Source organism: Odocoileus virginianus, chromosome 23 (genome assembly GCF_023699985.2).
Source record: "Odocoileus virginianus isolate 20LAN1187 ecotype Illinois chromosome 23, Ovbor_1.2, whole genome shotgun sequence".
In the NCBI taxonomy this organism is placed as follows: domain Eukaryota; kingdom Metazoa; phylum Chordata; class Mammalia; order Artiodactyla; family Cervidae; genus Odocoileus; species Odocoileus virginianus.
Window position 1 is genome coordinate 10704925 of NC_069696.1, and position 20610 is coordinate 10725534.

The 20610-nt window shown below is 60.3% G+C and overlaps 1 protein-coding gene across 1 annotated transcript; it reads right to left on the minus strand.

Moving 5' to 3' along the window:
- Window positions 1-978: 978 nt before the first annotated feature.
- TTLL12 (tubulin tyrosine ligase like 12) lies at window positions 979-18466 on the minus strand. The gene is made up of 14 exons (XM_020883033.2): window positions 18053-18466; window positions 14179-14351; window positions 11896-12094; window positions 10985-11144; window positions 10770-10903; window positions 8407-8483; window positions 7198-7314; window positions 6908-7102; window positions 6503-6614; window positions 5698-5849; window positions 5237-5318; window positions 3581-3649; window positions 2890-3028; window positions 979-2437 (listed from the first exon to the last, which is right to left on the minus strand). Exons 1-14 carry the CDS (start codon window positions 18263-18265, stop codon window positions 2286-2288), a joined length of 1974 nt encoding a protein of 657 aa, XP_020738692.2. The 5' UTR covers window positions 18266-18466; the 3' UTR covers window positions 979-2285.
- Window positions 18467-20610: the final 2144 nt, after the last annotated feature.

The following is a 20610-nucleotide window of genomic DNA, read 5'->3' on the forward strand; positions in this document are numbered from 1 at the left end:
ATTCACTGAACAACTGATGTTGAAGCTAAAGCTCCAATACTTTGGCCACCTGATGCAAAGAGTCAACTCACTACAAAAGGTTCTGATGTTGGGAAAGATTGAAGGCACAAGGGGAGAGCAGAGGATGAGATGGTTAGATAGCATCAGCGACTCAATGGATATGAACTTGAGCAAATTCTGGGGGATAATGAAGGACAGGGGAGCCTGGTGCGCTGGAGTCCATGTTGGACATGACTTAGTAACTGAACCACCAGGAAATCAAGCTTTGGGTCAGGAACTGCTACAGCCTGAATATTTACTCACTCTCCAATTCATGTTGAACTCCTAACCCCCAGTGAGAGGTTGGTTGGTGGGGCCTTTGGGAGGCGACTACGTCATGAGGGTGGGGCCCTCACAAATGGGATTAGTGCCCTTTTAAGAGACCCCAGAAACCTCCCTCCTCCCTTCCATCATGAGGACACAATGAGAAGACAGCTGACCAAATCAGGAAGAGGGTCCCACCTCAGACACCATTATCTGCTGTCCCTTTGACCTTAGGCCACCCCAACCTCCAGAACAGATTTCAGTTGTTTAAAGCACCCAAACCCAAACAGACTGACAAGGACTTGGAGACCTAAACACCACCTCATTACTTCTATTTTTCAAAGCATGTTTGTGCATGCTCAGTCATGTCCGACTCTTGTGACCCCATGGACCATAGCCTGCCAGGGTTCTCTGTCCTTGGGATTTCCCAGGCAAGAACAGTGGAGCGGGTTGCCAGTTCCTTCTCCACGGGATCTTCCTGACCCAGGGATCCAACCTGTGTCTCTGCTGCCTCCTGCATTGGCAGGCAACTCTTCACCATTGTGCCACCTGGGAAGCCCCTTCACAAAGCCCTCATCTTGGTACTTTGGTTTTCTTCGACAACCAGAGGAAAACAACTGACACATCAGGCAGGCCTGTGGTTCCAGGGCCCCAAGGAGAAAGGGGAGGCAGGGGTACAGAAGGCGGACTTTATTGTAGCACAAACCGAGTCAGGAGGGGACAGGACACAGCAGCTCTCTGCGGGGAAAACCAGAGTTGAGGCATCCTGCCCTCTAACCTCCGCTCGGCTGGAGGGAGGGGTGCTTCCCCAGGACACAGGCTGAACTTGTGGGTAACAGACAGGATGGGCAGACACACCCCTCTGGCGGACACAGAGGTGAGAGGCACAGTCAAGTCCAGTTTTGCTACAAAGATCACTCTTGGCTCCAGAGTGAAACAAGCACACACACACCCCCCCCGCCCACCCAACACACACACACACACACACACACACACACACACACGAAAGCTCCTCCATAAGTCAGACCCAGAAGTCAGACACAGACAGACAGACAGACACACACACACATGAAAGCTCTGCAGGGAGCTCTCCTCCAGAAGTCAGACCCACCACCTCGTGAGCTGGGCCTAGGTACACTGTGGCTATACAAACTATGCTGCAAACGGACTCAAAATTCCAGAAACATAATAAGAATGAGAACTCTGCGTTTTCTTCCCATAAATGAAAAAGTAACAAAAATCCCACTTTTTGACTCTGGCCGGTGGAAGGCAGCCTCTGGAATTGTCTTTCTCAGCCATCCACCGCCTGGTGTCCTGCTGTCCACCTGTCCCCGAGCCCCCTCACCAATGTCCCAGCCAACCTCAGACGAGGTGAGGACCCCTGTGGGGCCCAGTGGGCTGGCAGGACCTGGCACCACACTGTGGCCTGTCCAAGGGGCTGGACGGAAAAGCAACAGCAGCCAGGGGGAGTGGCCTCCCGCCCTGGAGCCTCAAGGAGGTTTTGCTGGTGAAGGTTCGACTCGGGGGCGGGGGTGAGAGGTTTGGCTCTGAGAAGCCAGCTTCCTGGGGTGATCTGGGGATGCCTATCCCAGGGCCTGGGGTGGAGCATGGGAACAGCCAGTCTGGCCTGTTAGCGTCTGGATTCCACAAGGGCTCCTGGAGAACCTCGTTCCTGAGAACATCTCGTCGTGCTTCCCAGAACCCCTTTCATGAACACCACTGGAACCAAGCTCTCTGGGATAAAGCCCTTGCTGAGCTGATAAGGACCACCACACAGTCGCTGGAGAGGGGCGTGTGGACTGGGGCCTGACACTCGACCCTAGGGAACGACCGAGGGGAGGTGGGCCCCCGAACCCCAGGGTGGGAGGCTGGAACGACGGCTCGCGGGGGGTGGGGGGGTGGGGGCGGGGACACTTTGCAGAAGCAGCTCTGAGAACTGAGGCTGGAATCCGCCCATAAGCACCAGGAGGGCCAGCGGGCGCCTAGAGGAGGCGGGTGACGGGGCAGCCGTTGGGCTCGTCCAGGAACAAGGTGCTGAAGATGTCGTTGAAGAAGCTTGGGTGGTACCTGCAGGCTCGCTCGCAGTCCGGGTTGAAGTTCACCTCCAGGATCTGCGGCTGCATCACTCGCTTCCCTGATGGCACAGAAGCACAGCCTATCTCACTCTGGGGAGGGGGGTGCTGGGGGCTGCGGGGCTTCTCCGGGGGGCGGCCTGGCCAGAAGCATGCTCTTGTAGGGGGAAGACTGGGGCCGCCTCCAGCCCCGGGAGTGCCACGAGCCACCACACCCCGCTCAGATGTCTGGTTCAGTGGGACGCTAGGCCCCCTCTCCTCGCACATAGGGCACCTTTTCTCATGATCCCTCTCCTTTCCCCCTGGTGCTCCGCCCTGCAGGCTGCGGACCCTCAAGGTGGGCCTCCTCTGACCCAGATCTCCAGGTTAATCAGAGGCAAGGGGCATGGGGCAGCACGGACCAGGCCGAGGCAACAGCGCCCCCTCTCTGTCCCTGGGGGGCTGGCGTGGTGGCTGGAGGATCAGCTCTGGGTAAATGGGGGTGGGGTGGGGTGGGGTGGGGGAGCCCCCTCACCATCCGGACGACTGTCCCACTTCAGCATGAGGTCGACGGCATACACCGCCCGGGATGAGGGGTAGTCACAGATGCCCAGCGGGGGCGGCCTGGCACATGCCACCTGGAACAGCTCCTTGAAGGCCTGGAAGATTTCAGCCTGGGGGCCAGAAGGGGTAGGGGGACAGGGTCAGGGGGCCTGCAGGCTGACACTGGGACCAGCCCCTCGGAGCAGCCTCTCAACACGGGGCTCACTGCCCCTTCCTGAGCCCTGGTCTCCAAGCAGCCACGTCACCTCCTCCGACATCTTCCATGATCTGCAGCCTGACTCTCACTCCCCTCACACCTGGCACCCACTCCCTGCAGACCTGTGTCCTCCTGCCTCAGATCTTCCACAGCTCCTTCTGCCCCAAGCCCGGCATCTGAGATGCTGACTCCAGGACGTGGGGACCAGCCCCCAGGTATGCGATTCCTGGGATGCATAGAGCCCGTGTATGTCCCAAGGGTGGTCCTGAAGGCCCCACCAGGCTCCTCCTCTCCCCAAGGGGCCCTCGTGACACCCCACTAGGGCCAGAGGGGAGGAGGGGGTCTCACCCATACCCTTTCTCTCTGGTGGAGGAGCCGGACCACCAAGAAAAGGCGAAGGCCCCTTCATGTGCCTGATGCTGCCCATGAGGCAAGCCCTGGCCCCTCGAGCTTGACCAGCACTCACCTGGACGCTCTTCCAGGGGAACTCTGGGTACTGTTTCTCAAACTCTGGGATGAACTCGTTGTAGTGTACCTGCAACAGACACAGGGCCCATCACGCTCCTCCCGGGGCCTCCTCTGCGCAAGGACGAGGGAGGCCTGACCTGTCCTGACTTCACACGCACTGGAGCTGACGCTGGCTGAGGTCCCAGGGAGGCGCCCACAGCCTCTCCAGCTTCACCCCTGCCGGCACAGATCGGAGGCAGGAGATGGGGTCTGAGCCCTGGACACATTTACTTCCCAGGGCCTCAGTGTTTCCATGTGTAAAACGGCACAGTGCTTCCTGCCCAGTAAACCTGCTGTGAGGTTCCAGTAAGGCAGTGAATGCTGAGAGGGCTGGCCAACGGGTCACCATGTCCCTTTCAGAACGGTCACTGGAGGCAGAACGCGGACCTGAGCCTGCAGGGCCCATGTCTGAGCTCTGCAACCCCTCCAAGTGCCTGCGGACGGCAAGGGCTTCTCAGGCCAAGGCTGCACCCAGCACGCACCTGAGCATGCTGGTCGGCGGCTCAGGTTCCTCCCACAGAGGAAGCCCAGCGTCCACACCCTGCTGGACACATATCCCCCATGCGGGGGCAGCAGAGGAGACGCGACCCTCAGAATGACACCTGCTCCACAGAGGGCGGGCGCTCAGGCCTCAGAGACGACCTCAGCTACAGCCCAGGGCTCCGGGTCCTCGGGACCAGCTGCTAACACAGCCCTGGACAAGAGGAGAAACACGCAGCAGCAGCCCTGCTGGGCGGGCACGTGGCCTGGCCCCTCTGACAGCGCAGGGCCCCCAAAGGGTATCGCACACATGGAACAGCGAGTGTCCAGTGCCGCTCACGGCTTCCCTGGTGGCTCATAAGGTAAAGAATCTGCCTGCGATGCAGGAGACCAGGGTTTGATCCCTGGGTCGGGAAGATCCCCTGCGGAGGGGCGTGGCAACCCACTCCAGCATTCTTGCCCAGAGAATCCCATGGACAGGCCATGGCGGGTCACGAAGCGTGGGACACAACGAAGTGACTAACACATACACACGCAGTTCAGTTTCTAATACATCGCCGTGTGCCGGGGCAGTAAGAGCCCCACTCTCAGGAGCAGCTCTGCTGTGTGGAGGTGGAGACCTCAGGGCCACGGCAGGGCGTGGGCAGGGTGGAGAGCGGCTGTGCCCTGTCCCGTCTGCCCCAAACAGTCAGGACCAACACCCCTCCGGGCTCTCTTCGTCCACCAGGAGCTGGGCCCTGCCTCTGCCCAGAAGGAGCCTCCCCCATCTGCCCCAGGTGCCCTGCAGGTCAGCTGGGGGTTGATGCCCTCACCTCGAAGGAGCCCTGCCCCCGTGCCCTCTTGCTCAAGGCACCCAGACAGCCCAGGGAAGACAGAGGGTCCAGGCGGGGTCACAGGCCAGCAGTGGCCACCCGCCCTGGGCGCCGTGTGACACGAACCATGAAGCCTCAGGGCCCTGTTATCTCGACCTGAGCGAGTGTGTGCCTCCGAGCGCTGGGGGCGGCGCTGGGAGGGGACGCAGGTCCCAGAGGGTAGCTCCCCTGACCAGTACACAGCTGGCCCGGAAGACACGCTGATGGGTGTGTGGTCCTGTCTGCGCCAGCCTCCACGGGGACCCAGCTCCCGAGGTCCTCACCTGCTTCAGCACCACTTCCGGGTCATAGTTCATGACAGTGAAATGCTTCTCGTAGTCATCCAGGTCGTTGAGGGCAAAGGGCCTGCAGGATGAGCAGACGGACACTCAAGTGGGTCCCGAGCGCGGCTGGTCCCAGCGGGGTAGACAGGCAGTTGCTCGGAGCCCCCGGCCGAGCATCCGTTCTCCCACTGGTGAGAGCGGGCGGGGTGGTCCCATGGCCCCCGTGGGCTCACCACTAGACCCCCACGAGCCCCTAAACATCGACAAGGTGTGCAGGGCTGGGGTCTGTCACACAAGGAGGTGTTGATTTGGGGAGGATTACCGCCGGTTATCAGAAATGGGCTCAGCGGGGTCCCTGCTGGGGAAGGAGCCCCGGTGCAGGTGTTCTCATCCAGAGTAAAAGAGGCACACCTCCCCGCATCCCCAGCCCAGCCGCCCACCTGCCGCCCAGCTCTCATTACCGGTTGGAGAACCGCAGCCAGAACACGTCGTAGACGAACAACCTCAGGGGCTTCACCGACCGCAGCAGCAGGATGTAGCGGATGTCAAACTTGACCTTCCCCACGTCTTCCCGAAGGAACAAGACGGGACTCTCGATGTACTTGGACACAACCTGAGAACACAGGAGCAGGCCTGCGTGCTCGCCTCGCCCCGGCCAAGACAGAGTGACCTAGCCTCCCTGGCCGTGCTCACGCCCGGGGGACCCCTGAGCGCGGTCACGCCTGGAGGAGCGGACTCACGCTCGAACCTACCCCCCCGCCCCAACCCCAGGCTCGGGGAGGTCCCCGACTTGGTACCTGCCCCCCCGCACTCTGCGTCTTCCTGTCTTTGCACACCTGTGTCTAAAACTGCAACAAGCTCTTTCTCGTCATCGTTAATTGAGAGAGAAGATGCCACTGATTTTTAGACTTTGAAAACAAACTCTCAGCCATAAATCCACTGGTTCCCCATCCCAGGGCTGGGAGCCTCCCCACTGGTCATCTGGTGACTTCTCTCAGGCCTCTGTCCAGGAGCAGAACCTGCGTCCTTCACTTTCCCCACTGCTGGCCCCTCGTCACTACAGCACCTTTCTCCATGGCCCTACAGGGCTCCCTGACCCAGCCACCTTCCTCCTGAGGGTGGTCCCCTGGGGGGGCTCCCCTCCTGCCGGCAAGGGCAGCGAGCAGCGACTCCTCCCAGCTTAGCGACGATGCTGCCACCAGGACCCGCCCTCGCCGGTCCTCGAGAGCAGGCCTCCCCCCACCTGCCAGCGCCCCAGGACCCCACCTTGGGGGAGCTCTCGCGGTGCCGGACGATGCTATGCAGGTTCTTGGTGATGTGGGTGTCCAGGCTGCGGGCCAGGTTCCAGGGCTTGCAGATCCAGTGGTTGTCCTCGCCCCTAGGAGCAGGGAGGTCAGCTAGGCGGTGTGCCCCCAGGACTGCGGCCGCAGAGGGGGCCAAGGGAGGGGTCCCAGAGAAAACCTCAAGGCTGGGCTTTGGTAGCCAGCAGTTGGCTGAGGCCAAGGGAGCTGCCCTCCAGATGGAAGTGCCGCCAAGCCCCGCAGCGGGCACGCGGCAGGCGCCAGCCATGGGGCAGGCCAGGCTGACTGGGACGGCGGGGTGCTCAGGGGTGGGGGCCGCAGGAGCCTGCTGGGCGTTGTCTCAGCTAGTGGGGCGCACAGGGGAGCTCACCGCCTCTCCCGCTGCTGGAAGTAGCTGATGAACTGGGGCAGCTCCGTGTGCAAGTTGAAGGTGCGGGGCAGCCAGGCCGGGCCCTCGGGGCCGCCCGCCCGGCGCGCGATGGAGGCCAAGCAGTCCTTCACTGTCAGCAGGCTCTCGCAGGGGAACTGGTTCAGCAGCACATTGGGCCTCTCCTGGCTCAGCCTCCTGCGGGGCCCAGGCAGGCGCCGCCGTTCAGGAGAGGCGGGGGCTCCCGGGGGCAGGGGAGGTGGGCCGGGCCCCTGGGCTGGGAGGCGCCTCACCTGTAGTCCTTGAAGTGTGAGAAGTTGTAGAGGACGTCGGCGTCCGCCTCGCTCTGGGTGAAGGTGAAGCGCGGGTGGGTGAGGTGGCTGAGCACCTGCCGGATGTCCGTGTAGACCCTGCGGGGGCGGGGCTGGGGTCAGCCGGACGGGCTCGGATCGTGCCATCTGCACTGTCCGCCCAGCGATGGGGCCCTCGGACCCTGCTGACCCCAGATCCCCCACTTGTGAGACGGGACCCCAGGGCCCAGCTCCTCGCGCTCATCCTGAGGATAAAACAGGACAACCCCAGTGTTTCACCGACCCGGGCTCCTGCCTCCCATGTGCCAAGAGGACGGGCGGACACGCTTGAGGAGGGCTGCCCTCAGAGAAGCGAGCTGGCGCCCCAGGGCCCAGACAAGTGCCCCGGACAAGGCCTCATTCCACGCTGGCACCAGCCCTGGCTCTGGGCAGGGGAGAGGACAGGGGGCCTGGGGCTGTGTCTGCCAGGGGCGGTAGACGTGGCCACACTTTGAAAGCAACGGGGCTGCAAGTGAGGGTGGGAGGGAGACAGGACCCCACCTGGACAGTGATCCAGGCCCGGGGAGAGAGGCGAGGCCAGCACGAGGCAGCTAGCTCATGGCCGGGGCACAGCTACGGCTGGGGATGAGGCGATGGGGCCTTGGTGCCGCCTCTGACCCACGAAGTGGAGGGGTACTGGGCGGTGGCCTCGGGGAAGGGGAGGATGGCTAGAGGGGAGGAAACCCCCAGGGTCTGGGGGGAAGGGACAGAGTGGAGGAGGTTTGGGCAGCCAGAGGGAGGGGACCCCTGAAGACGGAGGCCAAGCTGCCCCGAGGTCACTGTTATCTGGGGGGCATCCCTCTGTACCTTCCTCACCTGTAAAATGGGACTGTCTACTTCCACCCCATTGGAGCCTGGGCTTGCATGCCTGCCTGGCCTGACGGAAGCTGCCAACCCACAGCTGCAGACAGCTGGCCGTGGCCCCTCCTGGTCGCCTTGGTGCCCAGGACTGTTGGCACTGTCCTCCCGGCTCACCCTCCCTTCTCAGGCGTCTCTCTGTGACCCTCAGACCCCACCCCTGGCGGTCCCGTCACTGCTGTGCTGCCTGGAGGTGGCAGCCTGCATGGGGGATGTCCCAGGAGTCTGGGGAGTGCGTGAAGAAAGTCAGCGAGAAGTCTCGTCACAGTCTGGGGGTGCGGGCAGGCTACGCACTTGAAGATGTGGTCGCAGGGGTACCCCGCGGGGCTGATGGCCAGGGGCAGCTTCTCCTTGTTCTCCTCCAGTATGGCCTAGAAGGGAAACGCTGGAGGTAGAAACAGACCTTCAAGAAAGGGAGCAAGTGAGCACAGGCCTCCCGCCCTGCACACCAGGCTTGTGTGACCCCGGGACCACACCTGGTGCAGGTAGAGCCCTTCTCAGGTGCCGGGGCGCCCGGAGCCCCCCGACCACTCCCGCCCCAGGATTCCGGGGCTAGAGGCCGCTCAGGTCCCCAACAGCCTGTTCAGTGTCAAAAGAACAGTGTAGACACTGCTCTCAACCTTCCTGTCGCTTCTAAACGCCTCTTCCAAGTCACAGGCCGCCTAGAAGGTGCCGGGCTTTTCCCGGACAGGGTCTTCTCTGAGGGTAAGCGGTGTGATGGTTTAAAACCTGTTCACATACTTTCTGACATTCTGTTCTAAAGGCAGAGTTAATGACGCATCTCCCCTTGAGCGTGGGTTGGGCTGAATGACAGGTTTATAACCCACGGGAAGAAGCGGAGTCTGCCAACTCGTGAAAGGGTCTGTGGCCTCCTCCCGTCTCCCCTCCGATCACTTCCTCCCAGGGTCAGCCGCCATGTCCCGAGGACGGTCAAGAGGCCCCCCACCCAAAGCCAGCACCACCTTCCCAGGCGTGAGTGCGCCACATGGGGGCTGGTCCTCAGCCTGACCAAACCTCAGACGACAGCCTGACTGTGCTCATGAGAGCCAGGGCTAGAAACACCCAGCTGAGCCACTCCCCATCTCCTTTGCATAGAAAGCAGGACATAACAAACGTCTGCTGTTCTGAGCAGCCACGTTTTGGAACAAACTGTCACCTGGCACTAGCTGACTAATACAGGCAACCCCAGGGCCCAGAGCACAGGCCTGACTCAAATGGGTCAAAAACCACTAGGATGTTTAAGAAAACCAGTGTCTGGACTCTTCTCCTCTTCTTGGGCCAGTGGGGGGCATTCCCCCTACACCCCTGAAAATTACTGATTTCATGTTCCTTTAACAAACTCAAGATCAGAAGTCTTTGTCCCTAAGCCACCCGTCATCCACTCCTTTGCATTCACACACTCGTTCAAGTGTTCAGTAAGCCCCTACAAAGCACAAGCACTCTACGAGGCTCTGAAATACACCTCTGAATTAAGAAGGGTGATCACTGAGTTTCTAACAGGGCTCAACCACCATTGGCTTAAATTCACAGGGAAAAGTGCCAACAGGCCCACCGCGTCGGCCCAGCCCTCCCAGCCAGAGGATCACAGAACAGCTAACACCAGGCACCCTGCCCACTCGTTATCTCGGGGTTAACTCCCTTCCTCCTTTCCCAATCCTCTGGGGCGCTCAGTGTGTGTCTGATAGACTGGTGGGGGGGCAGAGAAACGTCAACATGATGTGGAAAGGCTAGAGCCTCGGCCCGCAAGTTCCCAGGACCCTCCGAGTTTGGACTCCAGCTCTTCTGCCAGCTGTGTGGCCTTTGACGAGTGACTTAACCTCTCTGTGCGTCGTTTCCCCACCCCCTACTAAATGACGATACAACAGGAATGGAGGTCCTATACTAAGGGCTACAGCTGAGCATGCCCAGAAAGTGCTAAGCAGAAGCTTGTGCATCCCTTGGTTTCCAACTGGGATGAGTGGATGAGACGCAGCGGCTGGAGACGAAGGCGGGGGAGAAGGAGAGGGGGCTGGGGTGTCAATTCCAGCTCAGCTCTGCCTGGTTCTGCTCCCAAAGGCTCTGCCGGCCGCACCAACCCTGGCTCCCGATGCTGGCCTGTCTCACGGACTGGGCCCTCCACCAGTCAGGCCCTGTGAGTGGGTCCCCTGGCCCTGGTGAGGCCCAGACAACGGACTGTCATCCCCAGCTACGATGCTCATGATGACCACTTGTGGGCCTACTGTGTGCCATGAAACACCATGTAGTATGTAAAGTGTCCTCACACCCCTGGTGAGGGAGGTGTCATGAGACGAGGGAACTGTCCCAAGCCAGGATTCACAGCCCAGCTGCATGGCCCCCACCGCAGACCCCATACGAGGAGGAGCAGTATTGCACGCCCCCCACCACCCTGTCTACCAGCTCCACCCCACCCTCTGGAAGGACGGTTCCTAGCACTGGGACCCCAGGGTCTGGGCTTTGAGCTGACGCCAAGGGGTGCGGCCACATGCAGGTCACGTTCGCTCGCCGAGCTTTGAGCACCTTGTCTCGCAGACACCCCCAGACTCCTCTCTACCTCCCACTGCAGCCAGCTGCGGCTCCGCGACATTTGGTGACCTGGCAGAGGACATTCCAGAAGCCATGGGGCAAACAGGCCCAGGGGGTCGGGGCCAAGGTCCCACCTGGTAGTGCTCAGCGGGCGGCTCGGGCGTGGAGGAGCTGAGGTCCAGCAGGTCGGTGGGGGCCCAGGGCAGCAGCACACACCTCCGGATCAGCGGGTCGGCCTCTCCGTAGGCGAAGTCCCGGGTCACCTCCTCTGCACCAGGACACACGGGCCGTCAGCGGGGTGGCGGGAGAGCGGCCAGCCCCTCCTTGGGGGGTGGGGGGCCCCACTTACCGCCCGTGTCCAGGTCCCGCAGCGGCCACAGCAGAGTGTAGGCCACCTGCTGGGGCATGTAGAAGAAGGGGGCGGTGGCAAAGCTGGGCACGTCCGCGTGCTGGATGCGTGAGCCGAACTCGTCCATGATGTACCACACGGGCACCTTCTCCTCGGCCGTCTGCAGGCAGAACACACGCCACCCTCACCCACGGGTCCTCCAGTCCCCGCAGCTTTCCTGGCGTCCACAGACCAAACACCGGCTGCTAGCCCGTCTACACTCAACTCTCAGGGCCTGGAACACCCAGCAGGCACGCCTCTGGCCCCCTGAACACAAGGCTGAGGGGGCCAGGGGGCTGCTGTGTGATTGTGGGTGCGGTAAAGGTGTGTGTAAGGGAGGCACTTAGCCTAGCAGCCACATGGGGATGCTTGGTTTTGTGTGTGGGGGGGGAGGAGGGGGGAGTTCAGGGAAGGCTTCCTGGAGGAGGTGACGGCTGCGATCTCGAGAAACAACTTTTGTCTTTTCCCCAGCCTGAAAGTAGTACGGGGCTGGTGCGTGGGGGTGGGCTGGGGAGTGATATAAGCCCCAGAGCGTGCTGAAGGGACCGGACTCTACTCCTGAAGGCAGCAAGGAATCACTAGGGCGTTTAAGAGAGTGCTGGAACCTGCAGGCACTGGGAAAGAGACAGCCAGGTCGCTGGGCCCACATCTAGGGGTCTGGGACAAGGTTGTGTCCAAGGCCATGCGGACACCTGGGTCTCTGGCACTGGCTGGCCCGAGGCCAAGAGTAACAGGCCCATGATGAAGTCGCAGGGAACCAGGGGAGCTCCCACTGGCCACGGGAAGGGGAGTCTGCTCACTTGTGGGGTCAGGGGACCACCTCCCACCAGCCCTGACAGCACAGGGCGGCGCAGGCCTGGCTGCCCGCTCACCCCGTGGGCCAGCTGGTAGGTCTGGTTGAACTTCCACATCTCCTCCAGAACCAGGTCCACAGCCTCCGCGCTGGGCAGCTCGCCGTGGAACTCGATGCCCATCAGGTTGGCCATGCGGTGCAGCAGCCCCGGCACCTGCTGCAGCTGCTGGCGGGCGTGCGTCACGCGGCACGTCCAGGCGTGGTCGATGAGGAAGATGCTGTGGGCACAGGCCACGGGGGGCGGGGGTGGGTGAGGCTGCCACGCAGGCCGGGCAAGAAGGGGGAGAGGTGGGCGAGGACCAGAGTGGGGAGCCACTCAAGGAAGAGCTCGCAGCTATGGCCTGGACCCGGTGCCGGGCCTGGGTGGGGGTCTGGCTCTGCCCGCTGATTTGTCCTGGGAAATTCCCAGCCCTTTCGTCCAGTTTTTCTCAAACAGGGCTACCCACCCCATCGCGGGGATGACGTGAGGATCAAATGAGACAAACAGCCGGCCGCCTACATCGGATCCTCACGCGTGGAGGGACTGACTATTACAGTGATCACAGTGAACATTAGGGACTGACTATTACAGTGATCACGGTGAACATTAAGTGTCCTTGGCTGGATTCTGAGCTGCTGGAAAGTGGGCCCACGCCCCCCACCTTGCGACCTGCAGGCAGACGCGCCAAGAAGCCCCACTCAGAGCTCACTTGCGCTCACCCAGGACTTCTGGGCGTTGCTCAGTAGGTGCTAAGGCCTTGTGCGGGAGAGGCTGTGAGTCCTCATGTGTTCAGACAAGCAGCCCACCCAGGCCAGTCTCCTGGGCCAGCTATGTGGCTCCCACTCCACCTCGCTGGGGGGCGAGGAGTTCCCCTGCAGGCCCGAGGCCCTGCCTGCCCTCAGCCTGCCAGTCAGGCTGCCCGACACCAGCCCAGCCTGGCTGGACGTGGACTCCCCGACGCACAGCCCTGGTTCCCCCCCACCCCACTAAAGCAAAAGGAAGAGCAGGCACTCCAGTTCTGCGGCTGGGGGCCGGCTCACCGCGCTCATACCACTTTTTGTTGGCACATCCTGAAAAAAAACGAAGACTTACTCCGGCCCTCGTGCACAAAGCCAGGAGCACCGGTGGGGGGGGAGGGGGGGGGTGACCCGAGCAGGTGCACACGGGGGCTGCCGGAATGGTGGGTGTGGGAGTGGACGGAGGCTGGGCCTGGCCACTGGGGGAGACTCACAAAGGTCTGAGGGCAGACAGGGCCAGGAGTCGAGCCCCCAACCTCGACACCATGCCCATCACACCCCAGACCTGCCTGCTGCTGAGTGTGGAGGGGGCAGGGAGGCAGGGAGCCCCTTGAGGAGGCCGCCGGGCCTGAGTCCTATGGCTGGCACAGGCAGGAACGGAGCAGGCACACACACGGGTCCGCTCTACTGAACTTAATCAGTTTCTGAGTCAGAGAGCACGTGGGTGGTGGTGCCCATCTGCTCTGATTACCTGTGTGGCTCCTCCCATCCCACCAGGGGCCAGTGAAGGAGCAGGGAAAGTTCTGTGGGAAGAGCTACGGACAACAGATGCCCAGGGACCCACAGGGGCTGGTGAGTTCCCCGCCCCCAACCCCTGCCCAAGGTTTCAACAAAGTTGTGCCTACCCAGCCTGAAGACAGTCCCTTGGGCCCCTGAGAGGCAGGAAGCCTGGGGTCCAGTCCTGGCCCTCGCCTTTCTACCCTGGGGCCCCATGCAAGGCCCAGGCCCACCTCTGGGCCCCTCGCGAGTCCCCACTCGAGGAATCAACCGGCCACGCTGCTCATCTTCCCTGATGTGAAGTCTAGGGCTCCTACCCGGAGACCAGATTCAGCAGGACCAGTGGGGAGGCCCGGAGGGGGGGGTGTGTGGGTTCCTGGAAAAGCCCAGGCTCACGAGTTAAGATGGCCCTGGGGATGACACCCACACCTGTAACCAGCTGGGCGATCCTGGGTGAGCCTGTCCCCACTGGGTCCTCACCAGCAAGATGGGACCTCGCCACACGTGGTCAGTGGGACCGCTGGGACAGTTTAAGAGGCACCCGGGGGGAGGCTGCTCTGAGGACGGTACGAAACGCGACAAACACGGGAACATCGTCAGTGTCGGGGCCGATGGGGCCTGCAAGTCCAGCTGGAAACATGGCGGCCACCGTGCGCCCCGTCTCAGGCCGGCTTAAGTGGCCAGTGGGCTGGCCCGGAGAGGCAGGAGCGCCCACAAGCACTGCTTCTCCCGGGGGTGATGGCCGGGGTGACACCCTTCAAGAAGGAGCAGCAGTGCGGATGAGAGGCGTCCGGCCCTCGCCCCTTACCTGTTGGGGTCGGCCGCCTGGAGCCCATTCTCGTTGGTCACGATGACCTTGTAGCAGAGCTCGCTGCCAGGGTTGGGCTTCTTGTGTGCTTCTCGGGCCACCTCGTCCTCACTCTCCTCCTCTTCAGCTTCCTCCACCTGCATGATCCCGAACATCTCCCCAGCATCAAAAACCTGGGGGCCAGAGGCAAGGGGGCGTTGGCAGGACACCCCATTCCTGCCCCGTTCCTTCCGCCACACACTGGCCTCGGGGACGAACTGAGTCCCGAGGAGGACAGGGCCTCTTTACGGTCCAGTTGCCCATCTTATACCCGGGAGACAGGTTCCCAATCAGTGGGAAGGAGGCCCTCACCTCCCCTGCCAACACAGGCACCATTATTGGGGTGCCCCAGTCTGTGGGACCCGCGCCTGGGGGAGGGACTACAAGTGAGCCTCTCAGTGACAGCCAGTCTGGCTTCCTGCTTCACAGGGAAAATGTGGCCCAGAAGGCCGACGGGGCGGCTCCGCTCACGGTTCCTGGAAAAGGCAGGATCATGGTGGGCCAGGGCCTTCAGCTCAGCTTTGTTCTCATCAGATCCACCAACCCAATGCCAGGGCAGCGGAGGAGATTTGGAAGGAAAAGGGTGGGGGGGTCAAGAGCGCTCTGCAACCATGCACGCCCAGGTCTGCACCAAGCATGGCCTGGGGCTGGTATCCTGGGGTCCCGGGCCCGGAAGGGATAGAAGGGAAGGGCCTGGGTTTCCTTGAGTTCTCCTGGCAACCGCGAGCCACTTGCAGCTGGTGAAGGGGGCAGGCCAGTCGGTCCCCACACAGCCACACTCAAGACCCAGCGTCTGCCACAAGTCGGCAGGTCACCGAACCATTCCATGCCTCAGTTTCCCCATCCACACAATGGGAATATTAGAATCTATCTGCGGCTTGTTGGGAGGACTAGCTGATTCACACACACGCAGAGCTTAGAGGCTAATAGCTCTGTAAGCACTGGCCACCACGACACTTCTGAGCCTAGTCTCTCACCAGCGAAGGGGACATCAGCCACCTCCCAAGGGAGCTGAGAGCAACACATCAAATCAGACAGTGCACAGAGTCCCCGGCACAGCAGACTCAACAAAGCCCAGCTGCCCCTAAGACGTATTTCCCATGACTCCACTAAAAACCGGAGACACACGCATCCCAGCAGCTGACAATCAGCCATCCATTCAGGCACGAGCGGCGCTGATGTGCTGGGCCGGACAGGCACCCGGGGGTGTGAGGATGAGTGACACGTGACCTTGCCCTGGGAGCTGACGACACAGAGCCAGAAGGGGCCATCTGAGAGGCCCAGATAACCCTGGCAGGGGCGCCATCGTCTGAAGTGACCGGTGAAGAAAGCAGAAGATTAACTGATTTGGCTGCTTCAGGTCTCTGATGCAGAATCTTATAGTTGCAGACTGTGGGCTCTAGTTGCCTGACCAGGGATCAAACCTGGGCCCCCTGCATTGGGAGCGGGAAGTCTTAAGACACTGGGCCACCAGGAAGTTCCAGGAAGGGGGAGATTTCAACGTGTGGCCGTGGGATGGTGGTACAGTGACTTCAGGCAGAGCAGCTGGGGCAGGTGGGGCTGTAGGGCCGGTCAGGTGCATCCCAGGGGAGCTAGGGCACTTTCTGGGATGGAGTCTTGAACCGCCCCCCTCCTCCCCCCAAGAAAGCCTGGAGGCGGGGGAAGCCACAACCCTTTTTTCTGGTTTGGAGTTTAGGAGAGAACAGCTCAGAGGCTGGGGTCCAACCCAGAACCCCAAATCTCAATCCCTCCACGCCCAAACCTGACAAGAGGGAGAGGCGGTGTAGGACCCACCCTCCCCCAGCTGTGACACCATCCTGTGACCACCATCCCTTCACAGAGGAGCTGGAGAATCCCCTATGTGGTAGAGGAGAGCAGTGGTTTTGCAGCTGGGAAGTTCCTCTTGGCCAGAAGGAGCTGAAATTTATTTCAAAACACTCCCCATGGTTTCCAAGCAGTGGGGGGCTGGAGGGGCCCCCTTCCTCAGTCAGCAGGTGTCTGTTCTGTCAGCCAGCATCCTCCCCTACACCTGGGCCCCCAGCAGCAGGTCTGTCAGGACAAGGGCTGCAGGTTTGGGTCTGGCAAAGTGGTGACTCACAGGTCTGCCCATCACCCCAGCAAGGGAGGGGCATGGAAAAGTACTAGGTGCCCCTGAGCAGAGCAACGGTGGCCAGGATGGAGGGGACATTACTCTTTGGTGACTACATGCTGGGCACACCTCTGCACCCAGACTCCACCAAGACCATGGGAGCTGGGGCCGTGTTTCCTGGACTTGGACTCAAGACGGGCAAGTGACGCACACGAGTGACTTTGCTGCCCACAGGGCAAGTGACTTGCACGAGTGACTTCACTGCCCACGGAGGCTGGCAGGGCCAGGGCTAGGGTGTTTCCGCCTCATGATCCATTCACCCAGCACCAGAAGGCCATTTTATCCTATCAGACTGCTGCGGTCCCCTTCCTGCCCAGGAGAGGCCTGGGACTAGTGCAAGTGCTTGGGAAATGCTGGCAACTGGAGGGCAGGCTTGAGGGGGAAGGAAAGTCACTGTTACAAAAGGCAGGTGCCAATAACACTGTATCTTTTTCATAGCAACTCCCCTTGTTTTGAACAGGAAGGTACTTGGTCCACCCCCCCCACCCCCTTCCTGGAGGTCAGATGTCCAGAGTCCCGCTGAGAGGGTGGGGTTCACCCAGCAGCTGCTGGGGTCCCAACTCACTACTTGCACTGCTTGGTCTGTCTTGACCCAGGAGGCAGCCGGTAAAGAGCCTGGCTCCAGCTCAGAAGGTCCCAACAGCTGGCCCATGAATGTGCACTGGCTTCAGCATCTGGGCAAACCACCAAAATCCAGGGCTCACCCCTCAGCTAGGAGCCTTTGGAGGTAGAGGCTAGAGCACAGGCCAGCGGAAAGGAGCTGTTCCTACAAGGGAGGCCCTCGAAGCACCCGAGCACTTAAAAAATTTTTATTTTTTTAAAATTTTTCGGTCGTGCCATGAGGCATGTGGGCACTGGAAGCCGGGAGTCTGGACTGCCAGGGAAGTCTCCGAGCTTTTTTCATTTTCGTTTTGATGCTGTCTCTGCCTCCCACAGCCTCTCAGTTTTCGTTAATCAGCAAGATGACGGTGACCTGGGGCTCAAATCAAATGAAGGAACACAAGAGAATTCTATGAAGAAAGCTTCTAGTTCTGAGGTCAGACAGACCTTAGGAGGGTCACTTCCTCTTTCCGAGCCTCAGTTTTCTCAACTGTAGGAAAGGGGTGATGGATCCTAACCCTCACAGGGCTGCTCTGGGCTCGGATTGTGGAGGACTCAGCCCAGGGCCTGGCATGCACAACGGAAGACAAAGTTCATTTTAGTTCCAGTTCTCGACGCAGCCCTGGCCCAGCCCCAGGTGCTGGCAAGACCGGGGCCACAGGTAGAGGTTCCGGCCGCCGCTTTTAGGCCCCAAACCGCCACGAAAGTGAAAATTTAAGGCTTTTGGACATCAGGCCATGTTCAAATCTCCGGCCGCGTGCAACTCCTGCGTCGTCCATCCACGCCAGCCCCCGACTCTCCCCGTGCGCGTCTCACCCAAGCCCGCCCGGGAACGCGCCTTCCCTCCCATCTCCACTCCTCCAAATACCCACGGCGCGCCTCCCCCCCCCCGCCCCCAGCGGTTCTCTGCCCGGAACCGGACCGCTGACCACACCCTCCCAGGTAGAAAAGTCCAGAGCCACCCAACCCGGCGGCGCGCTCGGGACCGCGGCATGTGCGCCGCGAGGGCCCGCACCCCGGCTCTCCCAGGGGCGCCCCGGGCCCGCCCTGCACCCCGGGCCTCCCCGCACGGTGCCCCACCGGCACCTCGTGCTCCAGCTTGTGCAGGAGGCGGCCCCAGTACCGCTCGGGAACTCCAGACGCGCGCAGCGCCGGGCCGTGCAGCGCCGCGAACTCGGCCAGGGCCGCCCGCGCATCCTGCTCGGGGTCGAGGACCGACTCTGGGCCCGGCTCCGGCTCCGGCTCCGGCTCTGGCGTTAGGACCCGGCTGCTGCGCTCCGGCGTCGGGTCGGCCTGCATGGCGCCTCCACCAGCGCCAGAAGCCCAGCGCGGCCGTGGAGCCCGCGGGCCCGGCCCTCCGGACTTGGCCCGCAAGCTCCGCCCTCCTCCGGGTTCCCCCGCCGACCCCGCCCGCCGAGGCCCTCAAGCCCCGCCCACAAGCCCGGGCGCCGGGCTGGCGGAAGGGCCTCCGAGGTAGCCCGGGGTGGGCGGGGCCTCCCGAGAGGGGCGCGGGCGTGAGCGCTCAGGGGCGGAGCCTTTGTGGCTCTTGGGGCGGCTGCCGGCGTGTGCGCACGCGCGGCTGGTGTGGGGGCGGTGGTGTCTTCTCGTTCAGCCCGTGGCTGTTCGGGCGGATGCCGGAAGTGAATGTGTGTCGCACCCGGGCGGTCGGAACCGGATGGGGTTCCAGACTGCACCGAAAGGGGATAACGGAGGCTCGGGGATAACGGAGGCTCAGAGATACCCGTGGGGCAGAGCAGCTTCCCCGAACCGCACCGATCTGGCCTTGATGACTTGCAGACGCGCGGAGGCGGGAGGCGGGGAATCCCTTGTTCTTTTGAATGCGTTACGAGATTTTAGGTGCAGCAGAGCAGTGACTTGTCTCAGTTTCCTTACATTTGGCTTCAGAATATGAATTTATTCAGATAAAATTGGGAGGTTTTTTTAAATCCTTCTTAGAAATGCATTGTATTGTTTTCCCTTTTTCAGCTTTTCAGTAATTGTAATTTGCTGGAAAGTGCTGCTCCTGCTGCTAAGTCGCTTCAGTCGTGTCCGACTCTGCGACCGGGTAGATAGCAGCCCACCAGGCTCCTCTGTCCCTGGGATGCTCCAGGCAAGAATACTGGAGTGGGTTGCCATTTCCTTCTCCAGGAAAGTGCAAAGGCAAAGATTTTTGTGTGTGTGCTTCAGTTGGTGAATATCTTGATTAAAAAACTTAAGTTGATTTTGAACAAAATGCACTAGTTTAGAGGACTTATTCAATGGGACTAGAACATTTTAAGTTGTTGTGCAAAAGCTCAAACTTCCAAATTCTAGGTGGTGATGATGAAATAAAATTCACATTTTATGGCAAGACAGAAACTTAAGCATAAAATCCCTCCCTTTTAGTATGAATTGTACCTCTGCATTAACCAAACCTCCTTGGAAGATAACTTTCCTAATCTTATCAAGGATCTCTACTCCTTAGGAGATTAGCTTCCTTCTACAGGAGGCCACAGTGACCCTTGACCCACTACTTGTTTTGTGCACGTGAATCTGGATTGTGTAGACTGTTGATAATATATCATTTAATGTATAGCACTTTTGGAGAAGGAAATGGAAGCCCACTCCAGTTTTCTTGCCTGGAAAATCCCATGGACAGAGGAACCTGGCGGGCTGCAATCTGTGGGGTCACAAAGAGTCCATGGGGTTGTAAGAGTCAGACACGACTCAGTGAGTAAACCATAGCACTTTGTCTCAAAAACTTAAAACACACCTGTAACTCAGTAAAGAATCCACTGCAATGCAGGAGACCCAGGTTTTATATCTGGTTTGGGAAGATCCCTGGAGAGGAAATGGCTAACCACTACAATATTCTTGCCTGGGACAGAGATATCTTGCAGACGCACGGAGGCGGGAGGCGGGGAATCCCTTGTTCTTTTGAATGGACAGAGAGCCTGGCAGGCTACAGTCCGTGGGGTCACACAGAGTCAAACACAACTTAACGACTACACCACCACCACCACCTCCATGGTCAGTGTATAGCACTGTGTCTCAGAAACTTACCATGCTGAGCTTTTGACCTCTTAACAGGCAAGACAGTTCTCACAGCTCTCTGGAAGACTGCTTCCCAGATTATAATATTTGGCTAGAATAAAAATGTCCATTTCTTTCTTTCATTTTTTTCATTGACATGGTCGAGAAACATGTTATAGGAGAAAAAAAGGTTGCTGCCACATTGGAGGGCTTCCCTGGTGGCTCAGATGGTAAAAAATCCGCCTGCAAGCGGGAGACCTGGTTCCCGTCCCTGCACTGGGAAGATCCCCGGAGCAGGGCCTGAGCGCCACTGCAGCGTTCTTGCCTGGAGAACCCCTGCAGACAGAGGAGCCTGGAGAGCTACGGTCCATGGAGTCACAGAGTTGGACGTGACTGAGCGACCAAGCACAGCGTAGCCAGACTGGAATCCTTTCTTCTGTCTCACATCCGCTGTGTCTCAAAAATTTTGCAGTTCAATCACTCTGTGTGAAAAAATATTTGTAAATTTTGACAACTATGATACTAATTTGACTGATACAATTTTACAGTTTGTTTGGATTTAATAATTACATGCAGTTCCAGGTACGTTTCTGCTTCATGGGTTTTTGGTTTGTTTTTTGGGTTTTATTTTT